Raw genomic sequence first — 24897 nt, 5'->3', positions numbered from 1 at the left:
AAAACCTCATTGGAAGCTATATCAAGGTGTAAAGCGCCTGAACTGTATTTATTTACATCGAGTAGGTCATCGTAGCTACAGGTGCGCGCGACTTCGTAGAACAATAAATCTAGGAGACGTTGTTAGTTCACTTTTTCTGAATACAAAGTGCTTTCTCATGTTGGGACATATGTATAGTTCAGTTCAGTTTTGAAATATGGAACGCTAAAAATATTCGGAATTATTATAAGTTTTAAATTATGTTAAGTTTATCCTATACTGTATTTTGGGTGATTAAAAAGTCAAGGTTTATGAAATAATTCGGTTTTAATTAACTGAAAATATTAGAAAAATTAGTTAGATTTTGCCTTTTCGTGCTTAATTTCTTTCAAATCTTGGATTAAAATTTGTTTCATGTTCCAAATATTACTTCTAAAGCTCTGTTTTCTTTCTGTCCACGTCTTAAATGAACTACAAATATCGAAACATTTTGTTCAATATCAACACAATTTAATAAAAACTTCAATAAATACATTTAAAAAAATACTAATTATGGGTTTTTTTTTCACCAAAAAAGTAATTTCGTCTCCATAGATTCGTTGTCCCGTGTTTGACCGGCCATAATTAAGACCGCCGCGTCGCAGGAAGACACGCGACTGCGCCGGTGCAGATGCACACATCTTATCATATTTTTATAGCCACACTAGCCATGCAATTCAATTAATAATTTAATTGAAATGATACATTAATTAGATACGGAATGCATTACTCTATTTATAATTTTATGCCGTTTTAAAAAGAATAAAGATTGCATTTAATTGCGCGTGCGCATCTGATCAGAAAGAACTTCCAATGTCAAAAAAAAAAGATATGAGCGCATTAGTCAAAATATCTGAAAAACTTAAAAGCAATATCCGCAGTTCGAATCAACGTATATTGATGTCAGCAAACAAGTGTTCAAAATATCATAAGCTACTTATATATGAGCAGTCGGGAAATTTCAGAACGACTACTGCAGATCAGAAAATTGCGAAAAAACTGATTTAAACAATAACAGAAGGGACAAATCTCTTTTTTCCAATAGTGTCTAATCTACATGTGTAATAAGTGTGTAATCTACATGGTCAAACAATTAAAGATTCATTCATTCATTCATTCATTCATTCATTCATTTATTTATTCAATCGAAGATACAAAATTGAAAAAAGGTATAAAATATGATTAACTATAAAAAATACAAATAATATGAAGATCGAGCTAATCCCCAGCGGCAACACCCGTTCACGAGTTGACGCATCAGCGATGTGATACACACAGCCACTGAATTTGATTATTTGAGTATAATAATAAAATAAAATTTAGTTATCTATAATTTCAATGCTTGTCCCCGAGACTCTGTCTACCCCGTTTAGATATTATAATGAACTAAACAATAGAATACTTTCCATAATGCTCGCATATAATAACTAGACTATACGTCACTGCACGTGATCGCAAAGGTGAGAGCACTTGCCGTACAATTGGAACTCGAAATCAACTCGAAAATGTTAGAGGTACCGAAGGATAGAATCGACCACGGAATTTGGATGATTCTAACTGAATAGCGCTCAATGTGGCATAAGTTTAGGTATGTGGAGATTATAAACCAAAGCTAACCCATGGATATGGTTGGGGTAGAAACCGGGATAGCGCTCATAAAAAATATTAAGTTGATGATAGAATTCAAACATATTGATGATAGAAAGACAAAAATTAAGGTCTAAATCGGCATTATGTGTATTTATATAGTGGCCATTTTGACTCACATTCAAAAAGACATAGAATATTTTAGACTTTTTCTTTTTTTGTGATCTAACCATGGAATTAGTAGGTACTCCGACGAGTACTTACTAAATTCATGGATCTGACATCTTTTTGCCTATACATAGGTAAGGTTTGCAATAAGTCGAAATATTATTACATTGTTGTGATGTCGTGACTAAGTAGAAATATATTGTCATTTAATGGTTTCTAGCTTTATGACAAGTATATAATAATGTTTTATTAAAATTTGACGTGAAAGTACCTGTTAAGACCTAATTTCGAAATATGTGCTTTAATTTTGATTTAATTACAGTTTAAATGGAAATCAACAAAATATGATAATTCTTTTTTTAGCAATTTATTTATATATTCAATTTAAGTACGTGATGGTTTAAATAATAATTAATTCAGTTTAATTTGTTCGTTGACCCAGCTTATTGCCCATGGTAATGAGTAGTCAAGTTATTTTTCTCAATTCAACAAATGTATTTTTATGATAAACAAAGTAATATTTCTTTTCATTACAAAAAAAAAACATCTACTTTTAAAAAATACTCACTAAAATATCACAACACCGAATTCTCGTCTCACTATTCTAGGCACATAACTATCGAGTTACCGGAGTAGGGCAGATTTCCGTAATGGCGAGTTATATTTAATAGCAGGCGCGAGAGACGTTAACCAACGATGGATGCTTTTGGCCGAGTAGATGTTCATTCTAAACCCAGTCTCCTTAGACAGTCCTTCGACTCTTCTGTGCCCTTGAGTATACAATTATTACAACTTCTACTGTTAAAGGGTTAATATAACATCTCTCTCTCTCTCTCACTATTTTGGTTGTTTTCGCGGCACGACTTCGACATTGTTAGAGCCATGCCCCATTTCACAGCTGTGCTCCATTGCGACGACGAAGTTGTACGCTCCATCGTGTTCCATTTTTAACCCCCAACACAACAAGAGGGGTGTTATAAGTTTAACGTGTCGGTCAGCTGTATCTGTCTGTGACATCGTAGCTCTCAAACGGATGAACCGATTTTCGTTTAATTTCGATTCCGATTTTTTATTTTGTGTCATAGATAATTTTATCCCGAGTGTAATTTATTAGCCATATTTCATGAAAATCCGTTCAGCCGTTCAAAAGCGAAATGAATATTGAAACTCGGGGTTTTTTAATTTGTCTATCGAATAGACTTGTTTCTACAGGTTTTGACATTGACGTACGTTGATGTTCGCCAAAACTCCGTGCGATGTCGTTCTGCGTTGATCCGTCAACGTGACAGAGGACATGGAACGCATGTAACAATAGGGCATATATCTTAGTAGCATGGAATTAGTAAGTACTCCGTCGAAGTACAAATCCATGCTTAGTAGTTAGAACAAAGACACGCAGCATACACAAGAGGCACATCGTTTCAGTTACATTGGTGACGCCTGTTATTGTTCTTCACCAGAAGCAGCTAAAAAAAGCATGAGGCGGTAGCCAAATAAGCTATTTGAAATCAATTCAATTCGTTTAGTTTATCAGTTCTGTATTCTGAGGTGCCAAGAACAAAAACTAACATTCACTTTTCTTGGCCAGCTGGCCCAATATAATTTTCCTATGTTTATTCGTATATGGAATGCTTATTTATAATTAGTACGTAAGTATATCAATGCCTAGATTTTTATTTACGTGACACTTTGTACACAAATTTTGTTCTTTTATGATCTTAGGGCGAACACAGCGACCCAATCAAATTGCGATATTGTAACTCAACCACACTGCAATGTGATTGGATGCTGCGTCTCACTTCGAATCGATTCGATAGTGAAAAGTGAAATGCAAAATCGCGCTTCGTCCTCGAATTGGGCATGAAATTCGAAACTATGCGCAAATTGGTCGATTATAAATTTGATTACAAAAAGTAGCTTTTCGTGTCCCATTTCAGGAAAAGCTTAAAAAAAACTCGGTAACCCATCTGCAGACAGGCCCACTCGATGTCTTCATTAGGGTCGGGATCTCGGGAAACTTCGCATTAAATACCGCCAGTGCGTAAACGTTTAAATTTTGGTACAAATGAAGTTGGCAGCAATGATGCTCTACTTAAATTCGCAATGCAATGTTGCTAGTTGAAAATCATGATCATTCATTTTTTGAACAATGAATTGCTAGAGCGAGATAGTCGCATTTCTCTAGCGCTTACTCATGATTTGACATGTCTGCATCATGAATTTTCTTTTTTACTTATCGACTTTGTTATTATGAACTTCGAAGTTTACTTTTATATATTATTAGAACAAAACATTGTAAGAAACAATAATGGTAAGCCTGATAGGGACCAACACTGTTCAAATGAGTTTCTTTCGGCATTTCTTCTCAGCAGTGGTCGTTCCGAAATGCCAGTAGTTTGTAGCTTGTGAGAAATAACTATAAATATAAAAATTGATGAGAAGTGAAGTCCATGTGAAGGTCTAATTTCTGAATAAATGATTTGAATTTGAATTTGAAGTCAGAGTTCAGGAACCACGATTAAAACTAGGAAGACGCAAACTGAGATAGAAGTACTAAAGAAAATATGTAAACAGGTAGTTGCCTTTATGGAAGATTATGTCCAGCAGTGGACAGCTAGCATTTGAAGATGGATAAATAAAACTAGCATTTATAATAATAAATGCTAGACCCATTTTGATGAAATTTGTTACGCACTAATTTAAAGACCGCCGTTCAAACAAACGTTCTACTTTTTGTCAAAAATCAAACCCAAAATAATGAAATTAATGGGGGGGGGGGGGGGTGTGAAAGTATGTATGAAATGTATGTTCGCTTACGCAGAGGAATTCGCCACGAAGCAGCGTAACCCAGTATCATAATATTAAACCTCGACCTCGGTGGCGTAGTTGTAAAGTGCTTGCCTCTGATCCAAGAGGTCCCGGGTTCGATCCCCAGTCGAGTCATGACGGAAAATGATCTTTTCCTGATTGGTCCGGGTTTTGGATGATATATGTATTTGTTATAAAATACAGTATCGTTGAATTAATATCCCGTAACACAAGTCTCGGAACTTACTTCGGGGCTGGCTCAATCTGTGTGATTTGTCCTAATATTTATAAAAATCTACTGAAAGTAAATTGCCATCAGCTCTAAAACAAAATTTCGAATGAAAACTTTTTAAAGTGGAGCAACAGCCAAGTCGAGCGCCCACCCTCCGCGCGACTGCCTCGTTAGCCCAGTAATTGTTTAAATTGTCATAATTTCACCCGCATGCCGCACATAAATATTTATTTATCGTGCGATAACAATAATTATGGAGCAGGCGATTTATAGCTCCAAATGACAAGACAGGTTTCATTTTTCGGTTTTGATGAGATGAAAGTTCAGTTATTAGGAAATTGATGGGAAGTAACCATTGGTTTAAAATAAAATGTTTAACCTCGAAAGGAACGTGTTATAGACATATTGTAGTGTAGACTTCAATATAACTAAAATATAAAAAATATAAAGTATTTAAAAAAAAAACATAGGAAAGTTGATTGGTTTTTTTAATAATTTAAGTATACATTATTGATTTTCTATATAACCAATTGTTTGTTAAATAAAAAGATATATCTGTAGACAAATCGATAACATCTAACAATAGTCACCGACCCCGATGAAAGAACACGCAAAGAAAGGAAAAAGAGAGAAAAAAGAAAGGATAAGTTATGAAAAATTAAGACGCTTTAGGTCAATATTACCAACAATATTAGATAGGAACCCTTATTTTACGAATTTATTTTAAATAAATGTATTTTATTTCATATTAGTTCAAGCTATGGATCGGCTAATAAACTACATTGGCACTTGTGTATGGATAATAAATAATTGACATAAAAGATTGACGGTGATGTAATGTTCTGTGAAGTTGAAATCATCAAAATCCGATTGAAAAATTTTCCATAAATTACCTGATCATGTCTAGCAAATACATAATCTCCTAAACACCATCTGTATTGTTTTTCAGTACACAAATCATCCTATTAGCCGATAGTAAAACAAATCCACAACAGGTGTCATTACAATAAAATTTTCATTGTTAAACTGTTTAAAGAAAAAAAAAATGTTCTCACGAAGTGCACCAACACGTGTTGCAAAACAAAAGATACAGATAAAGGAAACCTTTGTAAAGATAATAAAGGTAAATGAAGGCATTTAAAACTGGTAGATTTGTGTGCGAAACTTGTGTTTTGTAAACGTTTAGTTGAGGTGTTAAAAGTGCTAAACAGTTTAAAAGGTAGCGACAGTGGGTGACTTTGTATCGATCCAGTTTTAGTTGCATAGGTGAGGATAGAATTGGCGTATGTTTCCGCCCTAAAATACGACCACTCCTCATGCAAATGAGCTGTTCTATGTGCAGACACACCACAGTCACATTATTTTCGGAATTATCAAGCTGATTTTGCTATTGCTAAAACGATTTTGAACTTTAACACAGTTTAAAAATCTGTACCGTGGAGGTGTATGTAGGGAAACTAACAGACATATTATATTTTTACACTTTGTATCGATATGAATGAGATCGCCATTGACGTCATCATAATGTTTACTATATTAGTGGGAGAGAGGCGAAGTTCTTTTGTTCGTGAGTTTTCGGTGAGAATATTTTTGATACGACGCGATTTCAGTAGGTAGGTACTTAGGCAATTTTGCATCATTTGCGGTTTTCCTGGCATTCCATTTATCGTTATGCCGGCTGTACAATATCGGCAAACAGTTCGCCGAACTTGGGGATTTCAACTTACATTGCTGGTTTTTCTTGGCGGCAATCTAATGCTCATACACAAAGTACGCAATGTACATTGATACGCATCTATTCGAGTTTGTCGATAGAATGTAGTCATTAAAATCGACTTAAAACGCATTGGTAAATAAACTTTAAATATACTAATAATCTCATAATTTCGGATTCTGATGAGGTGTTTTAAAATTAAGAGTACATTCTCACATCGAAAGAAAGGTCTCACAAATCTTCAAAGTTGCAACTATAAATGGAATGACTCATTCAACAATCTAGCAATACTACAAACGCACGTGCGTACACCGAAGGTAGTTTGTCAAAAAAAGTTCTTCCTTAGACCCTTTGGTTCATTCATGCGGCTTCAATGGCGGCCTACCTGAGTCGGTGTGCCCATTACGATGCTGTTTATACCATTTTTTTGGCCGGATGTGAGGCAAATTGCTGGACACCGTTAGGACGGACATTCGAGCCCTGGGAACTCGATGACAGTTTTTTGGAACTTCTCTGAAATACTATTCAACGACTGGACTATACGGACGTAGATCATATCACTTTGTTTATTCCGACACTAGTTTTGTGATTGTCCATCGGACAATGCAGTTTGTAAAATGATTCGTATTAAAACACTGGCAATTTATTACACACACACAATAAGTATTTTATAACATACAATAATATGTAGATAATGTTTATAGTAGTGTGCAATGTATGAAAAAGAAACCAAATCTAAGTCACATGAAATCCATAGGTAGATCTATAACAAAGTGCTTATTTGGTTACTTAGAATTATAAAAAATATTCACCTATGGATTTCTTGTGACTGAAAATTGAGATAATGATGAAGTATATAAATACAATTTTTGTCTAAGATTTATCCATACTAATTTTTGTTTTGTTTTTTTTTTGTTTAATTAATAATCCCGTAAACTACTGGGCCCGTTTTGATGATATTTGACAAAGAGATAGACAAAACCTTCAGTAGTAACATAGGCTCCTATTTATTACGGTTTTACCCGAATGAACCCGTTAGTTAAATATAAAAGTTATTCGTTTGGTAAACTCAATTTTTTATTCAACCATCACTTGTGGTTGAAAAAAAAAGAGATTTTAACTCAAAAACTTAAGATGAAATGTGCAAAATGACGCAAAAATCATAATAAAATGAGGATATAGGTCTATTCAGAAAACAACTGATTCAACAAAACTAAATCAACAGTAAGTGGAAGTGATGTGTCGTCAACACTGTCCAAAATAATATGGCTAAGCCACTTTCAATTTCTTAGCTCACCAACTCACGAAACAATCACAAAATCAAACTGTGTTAAGAATATGGTCATTCAATCAGCAACATTCCGTTGTCGATAATTTAACAAATATTTTATAGAAGTGTTTGATTTATTTTTTCAAAATACATAATGAGCATTTAATCGTACTTATTTTTCACCAGCATCAACGTAATTCAGAATATTACAAGAAAGTTTTTAATACGTGAATGATATCGAAACTAATTTTTACATTTACGCAGCATGTAATTAAAACACACTGAAGAAATAGAAAATTATAAACATAGTAAGTACCCAACAAAAAGACCAAATCAAACACAAGTGTCTACGAGAGGTCAAAGCTACGACTATGCGCTACGGATCCGTAGCCGCCTACGACTTGCTTGAAACTCATTAGATGAAAACTCGCTTTCCAAAGCTCCCGCCTAACTCCGTGATAGAACGCACGCCTAATCTATTACCAAAACTTTACAAAAACGAGCCGAGATGTTTGTTGTTACTACTATAAATAGCCGGTAAATATACCCCTAATCAGGTGCTAATCCGCAATCGACATCTACCCACTAATTACAAGTAACAAGCGCAAATTAATCATCGGACGAGATAAATCAGAGACGCGTGCTTCACCGGAGTATCAAGACTATTTCGGTGTGGGCGGAGCGAGTGATTCAGTTAGTGGGGCCTCGGCAGTCGCGCGCGGACCGCGGTCGGGGACACATAGCGCGTGACGTGGGAGGGAACGCTGCGGCGATGGCGCGATGAGGACAAGCTGGCGCGCGGCGTTTTGCTGGCTCCTGCTTCTGTCAGCCGCTGCGTCCACCGCGCCGCGACGCTACTGCGAGCGGGCCGACGTCGCCTGGCGGGCCTACCGCGCGCCGGCTGCCTTCGAGGCGCGCGTCCAGTCCATCGCCAGAGACGCTGCCACCGTCAAAGTCAGGCGCGTCCTCCGCCGCCAGGGACACTGGCCTCACGAGGACGCAGTGATCAGACTCAAGTTGCCGACCCAGGATCCGTTAGAGTGCTCCGGACGTTTCGAAGTGCCCTTGGTTAATAGAAGGAACTATATCGTGTTCGCGGAAAGGAGAGGACATTCGGCCGTGGCGCTCGGGCCGCCGCTGCAGAGGACCGGCAAGCTGCTGAGGAGGATACGTGCCGTCTACAAGGAGGGTTACAGTGAGTGTCTAGTGATAAGCGTGTAGGTGGCGCCCGATCCAGCGGCCACATGGAATCGCGGAAGAATTGAGGTATTTCACATTCTAAAACCATAAGTTCCATGTGGCCAATGCTTTGTAACATAATCAAAATAAACAAAGAGAAAGAGCATTAGTGAATACAGAAATAGATTTTAAGATCCTAATAAAGTTAAAGCTAACAAATATGCAACGGCAGCAGGTGTATCGTAGAAACAAGTAGCTATTATGAGTCCATTTTAGGTTCACGAGTGAATAGTGGTCGGGTCTATCGTGGTTAGCAGCAAAACACTGCGCTCGCGCCAGTTATAAATGCGGATCTCATTTATGCACCCTTCATAAACGGTCAGGTTGATCAGGGAACAGGAGCTTTAAGTCTTTAATCATTTGTGCTTTGTGCGATCGTAATCTTTAACCAAATATTTTATAATTAAACTGTCTTGAGTAGGAATGTAAATAAGGGTCGAAAATATAGTTCATTTTGGTTCATAGAAAAGTTTATAAGTGAAGCGAAAAAAGTTAATTAGAAGATTTATTAATGCATTACAATTAATGATCGCATGATACAAGTTATAATTATTAAATGCTTCTGTATTGAATCTTAAAATTAATGGAAATTGTCTTTTGTGACACAAAATACAATAGCTCAGATAATAATATCAATATATCAAATAAGTCTTCCAAATTTTAATCTTGAAATTTGAAAAGTAGGAGATATTGAAATTATGAATTTAATGTAAATTTTTGACATGAATCAAATGAAACGATCAATAGCAGCACCGGATATAACGAAGCAAGTGTGAAAAAACAATGCGACAGTTCAAGATAACGTAAGACGTAACGCTACGTTTGACAAGCACCGACAAGTTTGAACTGGAGCGTGTCATGACGTCATCCCAATTCAGCTACGCCAGACAATCAACGACGAAATTGAAAAATAATTCATGAAATTACCAGATTAATAAGGTCAACTTTCTAAGCAAAAAGATCTGTGCAAATTTTATTCACGAAGTCCGAATTAATTAGTCCCAAAACTTGATGATCACATTCCAAACACTTGGCGTTCTAAACCATAATTTTGATTCCAATGAAATTTTAATAATTTTTTTGGAAAATCTTCATTACGAAATAGAACTATATTATATACCAAAAATGTATTACTAAAACCATAGAACTATGATTAATGACATACTCTCATCCTACGATAAAATTTCAACATTGGTAAAAATTTTATCCAATTTAACGATTTTTTCTTCTATTTAAAAACTGACCAATAAGCGTATGTTTAATCAATTTCGACTTTTCCGCGACCCAAACCGACATTGATTGTCTATTTTGTATCTTGGTTCAGTTTTATTTATTGCACTATTAACTTTGGTATCGGCCACTAGTCTTTGAAAGTGTGGCGCTTCGCCTCTCTGTTTATACTACCCGCTTGGTTGTTAGCAAAATGTTTATCTTTCTGGATATCATCCGTCGTTTTTCTTTTGTTAATGTTCGTTTCGCTTTCATTATTTGATTGTAAATCTGTCTCGGCGATTTCGGTGTACGCTCTCAAACTTTGCGCTCTATCTGCCTTTTGTGGCATAAATACTGAATTGTATTCTGCAATTTACAGAAACTTAAATTTTGTTATCGATTTTGTATAAATGCTTTTCCTCTGTGGTCGTATCTATAAAATAAATTCACAATATTGAAAATAACATTTGAGTTTTTGTTGAAATTGCAAAATACAATTTAATAGTCTGTGGTATTGACCTGAGTAAAAGAAAACGATGCAATTGCATGCTAACCTTCCTGTGTTAGTAAAGAATATTCATCAGTACAAACTAAAGTGATCTTTTAATTTTTTAATAGCAACCCAAGCAGTGTCGTTACGCCCTGGCAATCCTCTATTATTTTCGCCACGCTCCGATGACTTTACTGTCCTATTAAAATATTAACATACGTTAGTATTATAAATTTTACGATCGGAGGAAAGATTGAATGATAAATTATATACGATTCGCTATATTAAATTAATTGAACTTGTAGTATCGTGTAAAAAAAAATAATAATATGCAATTTTGGACAAAATCATGTCGCGCGAAAAAATAAATGACGTGATTAATATTGCATTTGGCAAAGTTAATGTACGCTAAAGATTTTGTGGGAAAACTGCCAAAGAATTCTGTAATGTATACGAAAAAATCCAGCAGAATTGACATAATTCAATAAGAGCCCACTCATTTTTGTTGCCGTCGCTCATATTCATCTGTCAATGAGCTTATAGTGAATCACAGGACTAAAAATATTAAGCTATTATTGAAAATATGCGAGTACTTTGTATATTCGTTAAACGTATCCTACGTTGCGAAATCTATTCTTGTGTATTCGATTTGTAATCTTCTAACGCTGTACTTTTTGAATTAAATATCAAATTGAGATTGAAATGTCCCTAAATTGATTCCGTTTCAATATGAAATCATAATCCGAATTCTCAAAAAGATGATAAACATTTTTCGAATGAGATTACAGACGCAGGGCATAAAAGTAGCGAAGGTAATAAAGCGAGTGATTGTGTATCGATCGATGCGTCGAATCCTGTCACCGATGGTCGATCACAATGGGCTACTCCCGACCTCGTAATTAATGCGAACATCCGCACCCACCCAATACTGCCTGGCCGGCTAATTGTTGCTATCTGTCACTACTAAGCCACTTAAACGTATTTGACAACAACGCAGCTGCATCAACACGCGACACTTTTGAATCGAATGACTTTTCAAAGCAATTCTTCCTAGCATTACATTTTATGTGATCACGAATCTAAAAAACATTAGCTAAATTAAAAGTAGTAAAAGTTATTTATACGAACTTACAAATGAATTCATTCATAGTGACGCAGTCCTATCAATTATTTTGGTTTTCAAGATCCAAATTAAGCGTTGTTTCTTTGCATTGCAAGTAGTTACGTCTTACATCTTCCAGTTTGTATTACTCATAAATGTTAAATTAAATTTTTAATGTTACTAAAACCACCTCGGCGTGATCAATGTCATCAATTACATCTAGTATTAATTTTTGTTTCCCATGCAATGCTCGTAAATTATAATTAATATTTGTTTGTCTAACTCGACAAAAACTATTAATTCTCTGTGAACTTTAAATTCTGAAATTAATTTAGCAGTAATGGATGTACATGATTCTTATCTTATTAATCTAGTGTCTTGGATTTTTTTAAATAACGTAGACTAACTATTAAATATGGATAGTTTTTTTTACATTTAGACAACGTAAAAATATCTTTTTGTAACAACACTACAAATAATTAAATAGTAATAGATGTACAATAAAAATTACCTCTGTTCCAGGTTTATTTAAGTATAGTGAGCAAATGTCGATCAATAAAAACAATACGGGATTATAGCGCGAGGTAAAATAGAGCGCTGTAATAAAGTACGTGTAATTATCAATGCACGCGTGTTACTATCAACAAAACTAAAGTCTACAAGTGTAACAATGAAACACCAGTGCTGTAATGTTTCTAGCAAGTGTGTTGAAAATAATCTTAACCTGCAGTTACTTGTACATTATCATCAGTCATTTTAATGTCCCCATCGCTGAGACGCTGGTCATTCTTTCCTATGGAGCATGGGCCATGAGATCACACGAGAGCCCAGTGGGGATTGGTGGGTTTCAACAACTACAAATATAGCCATGATCAACATCATAACGTGCCTTTCGAAGCAAAGTACGTGATTCTAATAATATTTTTAATAACGCAAAAGATTAAATATAGATACGTTTTTTGCATCCAGACGATAGTAAAGTAGTGAGATGTGGGAACCGTCGGGCAGACCAATATATCCGAATTGTGGAATTTTTACTGTCACATAACGTCGTCTAGGTATTTATGTGGTTCCCAATTAGACGGCGCGACGACTAGACTGTGTGGATTTGGTTATTTGCACACGATTTGAAGTTATTCTTATCATAAGTATGATTTTATCGTGTTCAACCCCCGTCTACAGAAGCAGAGGAGTTAGGTATATATTTAACGTGTCCGAGTGAACCGATTTTGATCTAGTTTTTTTTATTTGAAAGAAAAGTTATTTTTATTGAGAGGATGCCAGCAACTACGAAGTATTTTTTTTTTTAATTTTGATTACTATGCAATTTAGATATTAATTTACAGTTAACTTTCTTAATTTTGAGTTACCTTCTCCATTCACTTATAATTCACATGCAATCGCATGTGATTAATGTTAAATTAATTAAATGTTAATTCATTTTAATGTTTCGCTTGTCATTTAATTCGACACTCCCATCTTTTTGATGCTGTCCCTGATAAGTCCTATTTCCTCAAATTCAAATTTAAAATTCTTTATTCAATTTAGGATGATCTACATCACTTATTGACGTCAAAACATCACTTATTGACGTCAAATCCTGCGAATGAGAGATGAAAAAAAATATATACTTACTTCATATTTATTATTCCTTAATTAAATTATATTATACACACTCTTTAAATTTATATCAAGTACTGAGACTGTATAATTCTTTGCCTATGTTTTATTTACACTTATAAATTAGGAATTCGATTTTCACATTTCGATTTAATTGTTTTCGTTATGTTTATAAATCACTTGTCTTTACCAACAAACTACATTATGAGCAATACTAGCTTTTGCTCGCGGTTACGCTCGCGTAGTTCTTCCACGGGAACAGTTATTTTTCCGGGATTAGGTAAAAGGTACCCTATGTCCTTCTCCGTGTTTTAAACTACACGTATGTAGAGTGCAGCTAAAGCGAGAAGAAAGTAACAAACAAACTTACTTGTTTGTTTGTTTGTAATAACTTTATTGCACGAAAATAAGCACATTAATCAAAATTAATACAAGAAAGATACATTGTACAACGGCGGACTTATCCCATGTAGGGATCTCTTACAGTCAACCGGCGATAGGTTGAGAGGACGTGTATACAGTAGCAGGCTAGTCAGGAGTATAACATGAACAAAGAAGACTATAAATTGTAAGAAAATACTACTTACTTTAGCATTTATAATATTAGTTAGGATTAAGATTCAATCTATAAAGATGTCAGTTTCGTAGCCACATAGCTTGGCCATTTAGATCACATTGCCTACTACTTACTAGGTCATCGCAAGCGGAGACTCGTCTAATGACATCAATTAACAGGAAAAACAGTGGCAATCTTGAAGCCACCTTCGAAGATACATGTTGAGACACGTCTTGGTGTTGCGAAATTTATAAATTTTATTTTATCATTGGTTTCACCTTAGCTGACTTGATGCAAATATTTCATGGCGATCTTTTTGTTAGTGTTTGAACTATTTATCCTGACATGTCATAAAAAGAAGTCCGGGTCGCGTTAAGCTGGCTATATGAACGCGATAAACTCAAAAAATAAATAGACAATTACTGTGTTACTCTTAGAGTGCCATCGGTCACCCATCCCCTTGAGGCTTAACCACCAGTTCCTTTACAAATGACAGCGACATTCCCACAGTATATTTACGTCACAAATTATAGAAACTACGGCTCTTGCAATTCACAGTATTAAATTCTATCACAGTACTCTCAACATGTATATATATATAGTACAACCGCTCAAATTTTAAAGATTCAGCTGTGACATCATAATATTACAATCTATCTCTCGTCGTATCGTTATCCCTGTTACTTTCCTGCAAATGATTTTCATGCTGGCTGCATAATATTTCCTGTTCACGTGACATTTTATGTCCTGTATTACGTGATTCTTCTGTAATTTCACGTTTATGTCTCTGCTTCTCGAGTGCGGTAGGGCTGTCGACCATTGGAGCAAACGCCCACCCACGGCCAACGGTAGAAATGATCGATTGCTTTATTATATACCACTGGACCTAATGTGCAATTTCATTTAACAACCTGATAAAGATGTTCCGTTTGTTTTAAAGACATCAAATTATCATGTGTATTGAATATTTATTAACTAAAGTTTATATTAAAATGCTCTGTTGTTATATAAGTATTCCTCACGCTCATCTCCACGTGTTCTTGGTTGCGGGTCTGTGACGCCGTAAAGCCCGCAGTCAGCGTAAAAACTAACCTAATTAGTGAAGTTTTATTTAGAAAATATCTCATACTAAACACTATCGCTAAATGCAATTTCAAATCTACAAGAAGAAGATTATTAATGCTTGTAACCCTGTAGTATTTTTTTGTATTTATATAAAAGTTTTTTGCACACGATTACAAAAATTATACACTTAACAGTACATGGCAATTTTTAACAGTCGACTTTATTACTAATATCTTAATATCACGAATATATACACACGTCCGTGCCGCTTTTATTGCTCGACTTGGGGCAGCACTGCCGTGCCCCCAGATATATATATATCTCACAAATAAATCGATATCTTTTTTAACATGTTCATTTCTTACAAAGTGAAAAACGCGTATATATTTTGAATTGACAAGCCAATTTCCCCGTAAGTGACATAACATGATAATCTATTGAAAAGTCCACCCCGGTGGTCCTTTCTTCATAATTATCTGTCTATTCCCCCAAAGCATAATTAATGCAAATGGTCACATTACGCAACTGGCTGCGCACGAGTTTCGGCAAAATTCACCATAAATGTCGAGGGCACATGCCGTGTGGTGCAACATATAAACTTTTGATGATAAAAAACAAATTGAAATAAAGAAAAAGAGACGGGTCTGTATGAAATATTTTTACTTGAAATAAGCAGCACTTTTGTATTTACTTTCCAATTTACTAATTTTCTCTTTCTTGTATCTCTGTGTACATAAACTGTTAAATAAATAGCAAAAGTCATAGACTTATTATGTATATGTGCAAATGTGCAGTTAGAAAAATTAACAAGGTATATGTAAAAATATTTATTTCTTGACAAAACAACAAACAAATATATTTAAATCTCGGAAGTTGTACCTTCAAATTTAAATTTGAAAAAAAAAAACCGCCTTGTTTGACAAAGTAAAAAAATCGATTCTGCCGGCCAATTACTCTTTAAACATGTTTTTGCACCAATAGGTAGGTACTATGGCTAATATTTTCAACTTAAAAATATCAAGCAGAAATAGAGCTTCGCAGTAACCCAGTTCTTTATATTACTTCGCTGATTTTCATTCGCGATAAGATCCTGAAATCGCTCAACGCTCATGACAGACACCGGCCCTAAATTAAAGCCGAATTCATATGACATTTAGAATTAATTGCGGGGCGCGACCGAACCAGAGAAAATGTCGGGTAAAGAAAGCGCAACGTATTTGTGTTTGTATGTAGAAAGCGCCAACTATTGGGGAATGGTCACAATAGTAATACCGATAACTTTTTAAATTCAAAACAACTATATTGCATAAGAAAATACAAAGATACTAGAAACAGAAAAAGCACTAGCAATTGCGGACTTATCCCATCACATTTTGGTTAGTATGTTAATTCCAGGCATAAAATGTGGAGAATTTAACGAATCATTTTTGTTTGAAGTATCTTAGTTCACAAAAAAACATAGAATTTATTTAAAAACCAATATATGGGTCACCATACATTGCTTATTAAATAAAATGTTTTATCAAAGTGATGATAAAATTTACAAAAATGACGGTTTATATTGACATGGTACCCTGGCAAGCTTAATTTTCAATACTTCCTTAACCTAAGACTTGCAATATTGAACTACGCGCAAATGCAACAAACTATTGCATTATAATAAATATGAGAAAGTAAATCATAATACAAAAACATCTGTCTTCAAAAAGATCGGAGTTCCCAAAAATTATCCGTAAAAACCAACCAAACGTATAGGTATTACTAGTAATATAAACAAGGCACGCACCAACAGACGGACAGATCAAATCGTCATGGCGCCACTCCTAATACGGCCGATGGTTTTTCTAACCATTTGAAAATTAATGTCACATTATGTTTAGCATTGATCGTATCATAAGCCTTAATTTTATTGGCAACCAGAGTATATATGACCTTTTTGGAAATTTTCAAAATGTCTGCAGATGAAAAAGAGTACTTTCTTTACATTAATTTATTTTCTTCCATGTGGACCCAAACTTCAAAATATAATTGCGCACTTCAAAATTCTTAAGTCAAATTGAAAACAAACTCAGATTTTAAATATAAAAATTATTTTTTGGCCATTCTGCTGAATGTTCGAATCTTTAATTTATATTTAAGGCAAGCTTAGTAATATTCTTCTATCGTATTTAAAATCTGGAGTTTGTTCTCATTCTACGTATCTGTATCTGCATTGTATTTAACCGCACTAAATATATTATTACGTGATGTTTAACTACATACTTGAACGTACAGAGTATCTAATGAATCTTGACTTTGTTAAAAACGATTATAGTTCCTGATGGACATGCAAGGTTAACCAATGTGCATACCTAATTATTCCTCGGATCCAAATTGTGTCTTCATCTGAAACTCGAAGTCACTAGGTGGGCAAATGCTTAGAGATGGATTAGTCTTCTTGGTCATAATTTAGGGGGCTTGAACGTCCAAAGATCCCTAAGAATCCAAACCAAAAATCTTTATCTTGACTATAATTATAACAGCGGTTACGTAACGAAGTGGTTCGAACCGAAATATTATTTTAGGAGTTCTGAGCCGGTGCGGCCGCGATGCATCGGCAAACGGACTCTCGACCTTGTTGTTTACCTGTTAAAGTTTGTTTTGCAATGTCCCTGGAGTTGTAGTTTATGTCCTTCTGGTTCTGGACGGCCGTCATGTGTCGCATATCACTCAGCAAAGCGCTTCCTTTGGACAATCAAGAAAAAGAACACGCTATGGATTGGGCGATGTTTTATACTAGACACATTCTAGTTTCAATATTATGATTATTTATTGCGCTAAATTATTGCAATCTTAAAAATAAAACGACACTGATTACCTAGTATTCTAAAATATACATTTTTTGTAATATTTCTGCCCATAGACAAATCTAAGTTTCCAAAGATCTGTAAATACCTCGACAAATCTTTTAAAATTGTACATGGTTGATGGATTTACATCTCCTGTAAAATAAATAAACACAAGTGTGAACTTATCTGCAAAAAGTATTTAAATGAGCTAATTATTATTATCATCAAAGTAATGAACCATGAAGGTGTCTGGGTATTTTAGGATTTAAAATCCAAATCGCCTCGTGAATGATAAAATTACGTATCACCCAAGAAGAAAATATCATCCAGAAACCTAAATACGATACAAAAAAGAATATTAGCTTCTATTTCATTTGAATCACAATAAAGCCTAATTATATCTTAATCTATTACCTACATGATCTTAATCACACAAATAAGGTCCAAAAGCAATGACACGGGCAATGTCTTATGATGGACACGTTTTGTTCACATTGATTCAATTAACTGGGCGTTTTCCCTACTCGAGATTCTAATAGACTAATTTTTACTTACTCTATAAATGAATTTGGTTTTTAACAAAATAAAATAGTTTCTATAAATGGCGATAGAACATTGGTTAATTGTAAGAAAAATCTCAATTAAAATACAAAATTTAGTAAAGATTGAATAAGAAGAATTGAAAAAAGAAAGATTAAAAAGAGAGAATGAAGAATATTAAAGATTGAATTATAAAGCCAATTCAAAATGATCACAACATATCGAAATATTATTCAACACTTACATAAAAAACGTATATTAAACGTAAACGTAAACGTAACTACATAAAATACTTTTCTTTTTTGTCTCTCTCTCTCTCTCTATCTCTCTCAAAAAGCTTTATAACGTATATTCTAGGGCGGAAGAACACGTTAACATGTCCTGAGTTCTGCCTAAACCTCTGAGGCCTAAGATTTGTTCTCTTACGGCTGCATACTTAACTACATTAAACTCGCTCTGTTTGAGCATCTCCCAGTGCATAACGGGCCCGCGGCCGAGCGAAGTATGTGTGGCGCAGGCGCAAGTAAAAAGTGGCCGCTTCCATATTAGCTGATAACGATTATGACCCGGCCGAATGCGGAGCACCGATGGGATTTGTCAAGAGCCATTACATTTTGTTGTGCTACTATTAGCAGCTCTTATAAACGCGCTGTCTGTATTATTAATAATAGATAAGTGCCAATATATCATTAGGAACTCACTCAAAATTTTGATTTGATGCTTCTTTGAAAATTTTGACTTTATGCTTCTTTACCTTATAATTATAAAAGCAGTGAAAGAACCACATCAGTTATCGAAGTATTTCATAAGTTAATCGAAAAACAATTGAAAGACACCAAAACGCCTCATACATAATGTACATTCTTATTACGTCGTATACTCGTGTGATTTCTAATCCTAATACAAAAACATCCTAGGCACCTACGCATGTAGAATGAATATTTATACAGCCATGATCTTGGTGAATCGAAGTAACTACATTGTTGATTATTACAGGCATTGATTCATATTTGGCAATGTTTATAGAATAATTTTCCTATACCTCCTCTATTTCATTCGCTAGTTATGAATCGTCAGCTAAAGTTCAGTCCTTACAATGTTTTTCCATCAAACTTACTATTACAATCTTTCTATATACCATTTTAAAGTTCATGTACTATTTTAATATCTTCTTTCCAAGTTCCAACTGCATTGACCACAATTACACAGAGTCTATAATAAGTTGTACTACAAGTTGTACTACCTAGTCTATTAAAATTATATAAGTAGAACTAACAAAGGTCCTAGATGACGCTAGAAAGATTCCTTGCATATCCTAGCCGTACCGAGCTTAAGGCCCTTAAAGGGCAAGAAATTACTACTGGTCACTACCGATAGCATCGTAGTAGAGGTAAACTACCATAATATGAATCGCTCTCTTTAACTTATGCACAAGAACAAGTATACAAAAGCATTTTTATAATAAACCCAAATATGACAAGATTTATACGAGAACTTCTCGTATGAATCTTGTCATATTTGGGTTCGGTATTTGCTGTATGCTTTAAATTTTTGAATTTGATGACCTCTATTAGTTTGAACGTCTTCTTGAAATAGGTATATCCTTATCTACTGTTGAATTTTCTAAAGTGATTCAGTTTTTCTAACGTGTGGCCATTCCATATTCATTTGCCTCGTTTATCTAATGATTAAATGGAGGTAGTATTTGATAAATCTCACTAGTAATGCATTATTAAGTATATTAAACCATGTGTTCATGTTCCAGCTTCAAACAAGTCAAGCTTAACAACTTATTCTTTCTGACTGTCTATAATAGTTTTGTTTAGTAGTTGGTCACTCCCTGCGACTATAATAACAGGATCTTGATGGGGAGCGGCATCTGCTCGTAGTTGACCTCGGCTCATCGCTACCCGCGTCACATAGTCTCAGCCTAATATGTATCGACCTCGCAATGTCGTGTGGTACAAGTGATAAGATATTAACGGCACCGTGTTTCCGTGATCTGTTGCTGATTATATTTTCCGTAAATTCAACGGATCGTATGAATGCAAAAGATAACGTCGCTTCTTTACGATTACATCGACTCAATAATGATTTGTTGAGCTATATACTCCGTAACTGTATATTTGTCATCGTCAAGAAGCAAAAGTCATGCATGCTTACTCGTAGCTTTAAAAGAAATTAGACTAGAGCGAATATATAATCTTTTTTTATTTAAATAAATTTTCGTACTTCAAATATCGAACTTTTTCTTTTCGATATTCCTTGTTATAAAGGAGGTTCGGGGCGATTTGATTTATCATTATATCTAGCGGCAGCTAGTTAAAAAAACGTTGTTAAAATCGCTCAGATAATGCTTTTACTCCACATCTTCGCCGGTCCTTTTCTAGTTCCTAAACAGTGCAGTGATGACAGTTACAAAGTAATCCTTTGTGTAAAATGTAATGGGTATCATGATACGATAAATATCAACGACTATTTCTATATTTATATTTCCCTTCTAGGTGAAGTAGTTAAATCAAACTAATAATAATATTAAAAACATGTATGAGTGAGTCTAATAATAAAATAAGTCATAGTTTGATGTTTAGATAAAAAAATATTTTTCAATTATTACCTATCTCCTTATAGGTATGCCTTTCAAGTATAACTTGAAGATCAGTTATTTGAAAGTACAGCGGAATAAAAATCAATTGGACTAAAGTAAAACGTAGTCCGAACACTATTTCAAATTTAAAAGTTTTTAAAAACAGTCCTGCTCAAGAAACCATACCTTATTTTAGTCTTAAGATACGTGGTAATAGCGTGTAAATTACGATGAATTTATGGATTGATAATATCAATCCATGAATTCATTTCAATTCAGCATATTATGCTGAATTTCGATATGCGTAGCAATGGTCTCATAACTAAGGATGAATCACTACCTCCATCTGTGCCAATACAAATAAACGGTTTCTATGTCTATAAGTATATATCTTTCTTCCTCACCTGAGCATTGGTCCAGTTTCTTCCTAAGCTGTTGAGTGTTGGTGCCCAGAGTTCGCTAAGACGCAGCAAAAAATGGCCTCAGAGCCTCAAACTTTAGGTTAGGGGTCAAGATCAATGTCGACCTATATTGAAGAGCATACGAAGTGGGGAAAAAGATGTAGGAAACCGGACTTACTAAATGAGGAAGTTATTGGACATATGCTCAGACAGAGAGGCCGGCTTTACGTGATCTCGTACACTGCATTTTTTTTAAATCTATCAAGAGGAGAAATATGCTATTCTAAGGCACACTATCAATATCAATAGGAAATCCCTCCAGTCTGGTTAACCAGAAAGACAATGTTTAGTCTGAATCTAGACGCCAGGAAACGAAAGGATAACTCGATTGTGGATGACGTTTCGAAGAACTATACTAACACAGGATGAGGCTGATCTCCGTGTCAAACATGACGTGTTGTGTCTTACTTACTCCTGTTATTACATATTCCGATTGCTATCTGTATTTATGGAAATATACCTTTATTTTTTGACGATCTCTGTAGTGTAACCTAGTGGATATCATGACGAACTGGTACTACTGGTACTGGTATTGGTACACTAAAGTACTGAGTTTGACCCGCGGTCAAGTTAAGATGGAAAATGATCTTTTCAGTTTTAACGGAGTCTTTGATTTTTGTCTATGAATATAGTTTTATTGAGTTTTTATCCTATAACCTAAGTCTCGAAGTCATTTTGGAACTTAATTTGTGTGAATTCGTAATTAATAATTCATTTATTTATGTCAGACATGAGTTATATAGGCTCTTGAAAATATTACATGCTGCGCCATCAGTCATACAAAAAAATATATACACTTATGCTTAAAAATAAAAATCAAAATCGAGTTTTTATATATTTTATTCTCCAAATGCTCACTACGATTTTAATAGAATATTATCTAAAGAAATTAAAAATATTTTTTAAACATGAGACTTAAAATAGACATATTTATGTCTTATTTTATAAAAGATTTAGCCTAGTGTACCTGTACACAGTACATATAATAGAAAAATGTATTGTATGACAACATCAAAGATATGAATCAGTGAAATTAGCGTAAATATCACATTTTATGCTCTAGATGTTTGCCATAAATCTTATTACTAGGAACTAGTATTAATACACTGAAGGTTTGGCTCAAACGCAAGGTGTTAATAACAGCTTGAGTCAATAGGCGAACTAACCTGCTTCTTGAGTTTCGCTCGAGTGGGAATTTTGGGAAAATTTGTTTCAGTAACTATATAGAGATATAAATATTCTCTTTCTATGCTAAATATACTTATAGCGCAAACCGAAAGGATATAGCAAGAAGTTGTATAAAGTAACAGATATAGTAGTACAAAGATGCGGTGGTCCAGTGATTAAGGCCGTCCGCCTGTGATCGAAAGTTTTCAGATTCGAATCCTACTCGGGCCACATGAGTTTGTATACCAATTTGACTCATAAATAGATGTTTTCATAGATCACCATCTAAACTAATCGTGTATACAAAATTCCAGCTCAATCGACATCTACACAAAAATTGAGTTGCAAGATTCCTACAGAACATTGTGACATTCAAAAATGAAGGAGTTTTAGGAGTTTTAATTATTTTCGTATTATTCTCTGTAAGTAACAGTTACATATATGGAGAATCTTAATAAATCTAATCGCCAGATAATAGAATTTTCGATGGATTCTTAGAATTTTCCACATTTTAGTGCGACACACACGCTACGTAGTCTAGACTCGTAAAAATATCGTTTATGCCTTCATATAACGTAAACATATAGGTCAATGTATTCTAAACTTCCAGGAAAAACAAAAGAAGCGATCAAGGCAACATTTGTTATATCAAAAACATTCTTTGGCGCTCTCACACATATATCTTAATATCTACGTTATGAAAAATGTTTTAAAACTTTATTTTAAACATTCCTTCCTGATAATGGCATTTCCAGGATTGACAAGTCTTGATAATTTATGTCGGCAAGCGTGATGTGTATACCAATGGTCTGACAACTAAGAATATCGAAGACTTTGCAAAGTAGAGGAGAAAAAGTAGGAAAGCGGACCCTGGGCTCGGACGATATATAGAAATGCAAAGGAAGAAACCGCAAAATGGTCAAATGGAATTCCATGCCGACAAAGTCGTATGAAAGCTATTCACTATAGGAAGTACTGTACATTACAAATAATATATGTGCATAGCTTCTTCGAAGACGCTAGCCGGCGCCAATGTTCTGCGGTGAAGTCAAACAAACAAATAAACATCACCTTCTAATCTTACTAATACTACTAACCTTAAGCTAATCTTACTTCATGTACACTGTCTTGCGTACAATGATACATAATTATTATAGGTAGACATGTTCACTTCGCACGCGGTAATAAATAAATATAATATGGACATCATAAGATCGAATCAGCCCCAAAGTAAGTTCTAGACTTGTGCTATGACGTTAACTCAACCATGCTATATTTTACAACATATACATTAGATCATCCAAGGCCCAGGTCTATCTGAAAAGTATCGTTATTCATCTTGACATGCAGATTGCAGGCCTAACATCAACTATTACGGAACGATTCATATGCAGTATAGGTAGTTCAATGTAGGAACTTTAAATATATCGAATTAGTATTAAAAATTAACTTGATGATGCGAATTTGCGATGCCGATCAGTTTAGATCCTGAACTGGATCACATTGAGAGATGATCGAACACGGGACCTCCAGAGTAGCAATCTAATGTGATGACATTAGGCTACAGAGGTCGAGAAAAGTATGGGGTTTTCGATTCGGATTTCAGTAAAATTTGGTGCAGTCGACCACATGTCAAGTTACCCAGCACGGAGTGGTATGTATTAGGAGCGATTTTGTAATAAACTTTGAACTGAAATATTATACACCTGACACATCAAATAAAAAATACTGAAATTCAAACATGACGTACAAAAATACAAACACAGATCGATTATTATCCATTAAGAATGTTATGATTGGCACTCTGTATTGATGTGGTGTCAAAATGAAAACTGTATTTAAAGATCATTCACCTCTAGCTTTCCAAAGCTATTTTCTTCGACAGTGTGTTGTGGTACATTTCAATCCTAGGCGTCATTAATGTTATTAAAACGTCAGCTAAAATCTTTCTATTAAGGGTACAGAATAAATGAGAATTAATGAGAGCCCTGTGTCCTCATGGCTGTCAAAATTAGATGTTTATCAACCAACCGTGAGCAACAAGCTCTATTGCTAACTCCTGCCAGGTGAGAATGTATCGAATACGAATCGATAAACCTACTTACATATTTTTTTCATTAATTAGGGTTACGATTGTTTTTAGATGGGCTTCTTAAATTACAATAAACAAAATAAATTATAAATGGTTTAGTTATAGATAAAAGTTTGTATTAAACGTAACAAAATAAAATCG

The 24897-nt window shown here is 34.6% G+C and overlaps 1 protein-coding gene across 2 annotated transcripts in view; it reads left to right on the top strand.

The window, feature by feature from the left end:
* Nucleotides 1-8486: 8486 nt before the first annotated feature.
* The window catches only part of vn (vein), a 65112-nt gene continuing 48701 nt past the window's right edge, over nt 8487-24897 (top strand). The window contains exon 1 of one of the 2 annotated variants that reach the window (XM_053746966.2): nt 8487-8992. In XM_053746966.2, the coding sequence (XP_053602941.1) occupies nt 8578-8992 (415 nt within the window). In that variant the 5' untranslated portion in view covers nt 8487-8577. The remainder of the gene's footprint in view (nt 8993-24897) is intronic. The other variant, XM_053746965.2, reaches the window with a different exon arrangement.

This window comes from Plodia interpunctella, chromosome 6 (genome assembly GCF_027563975.2).
Source record: "Plodia interpunctella isolate USDA-ARS_2022_Savannah chromosome 6, ilPloInte3.2, whole genome shotgun sequence".
NCBI lineage: Eukaryota > Metazoa > Arthropoda > Insecta > Lepidoptera > Pyralidae > Plodia > Plodia interpunctella.
The sequence above is the reverse complement of the archived record's forward strand: the minus strand, read 5'-3'. Positions and strand labels throughout refer to the sequence as shown.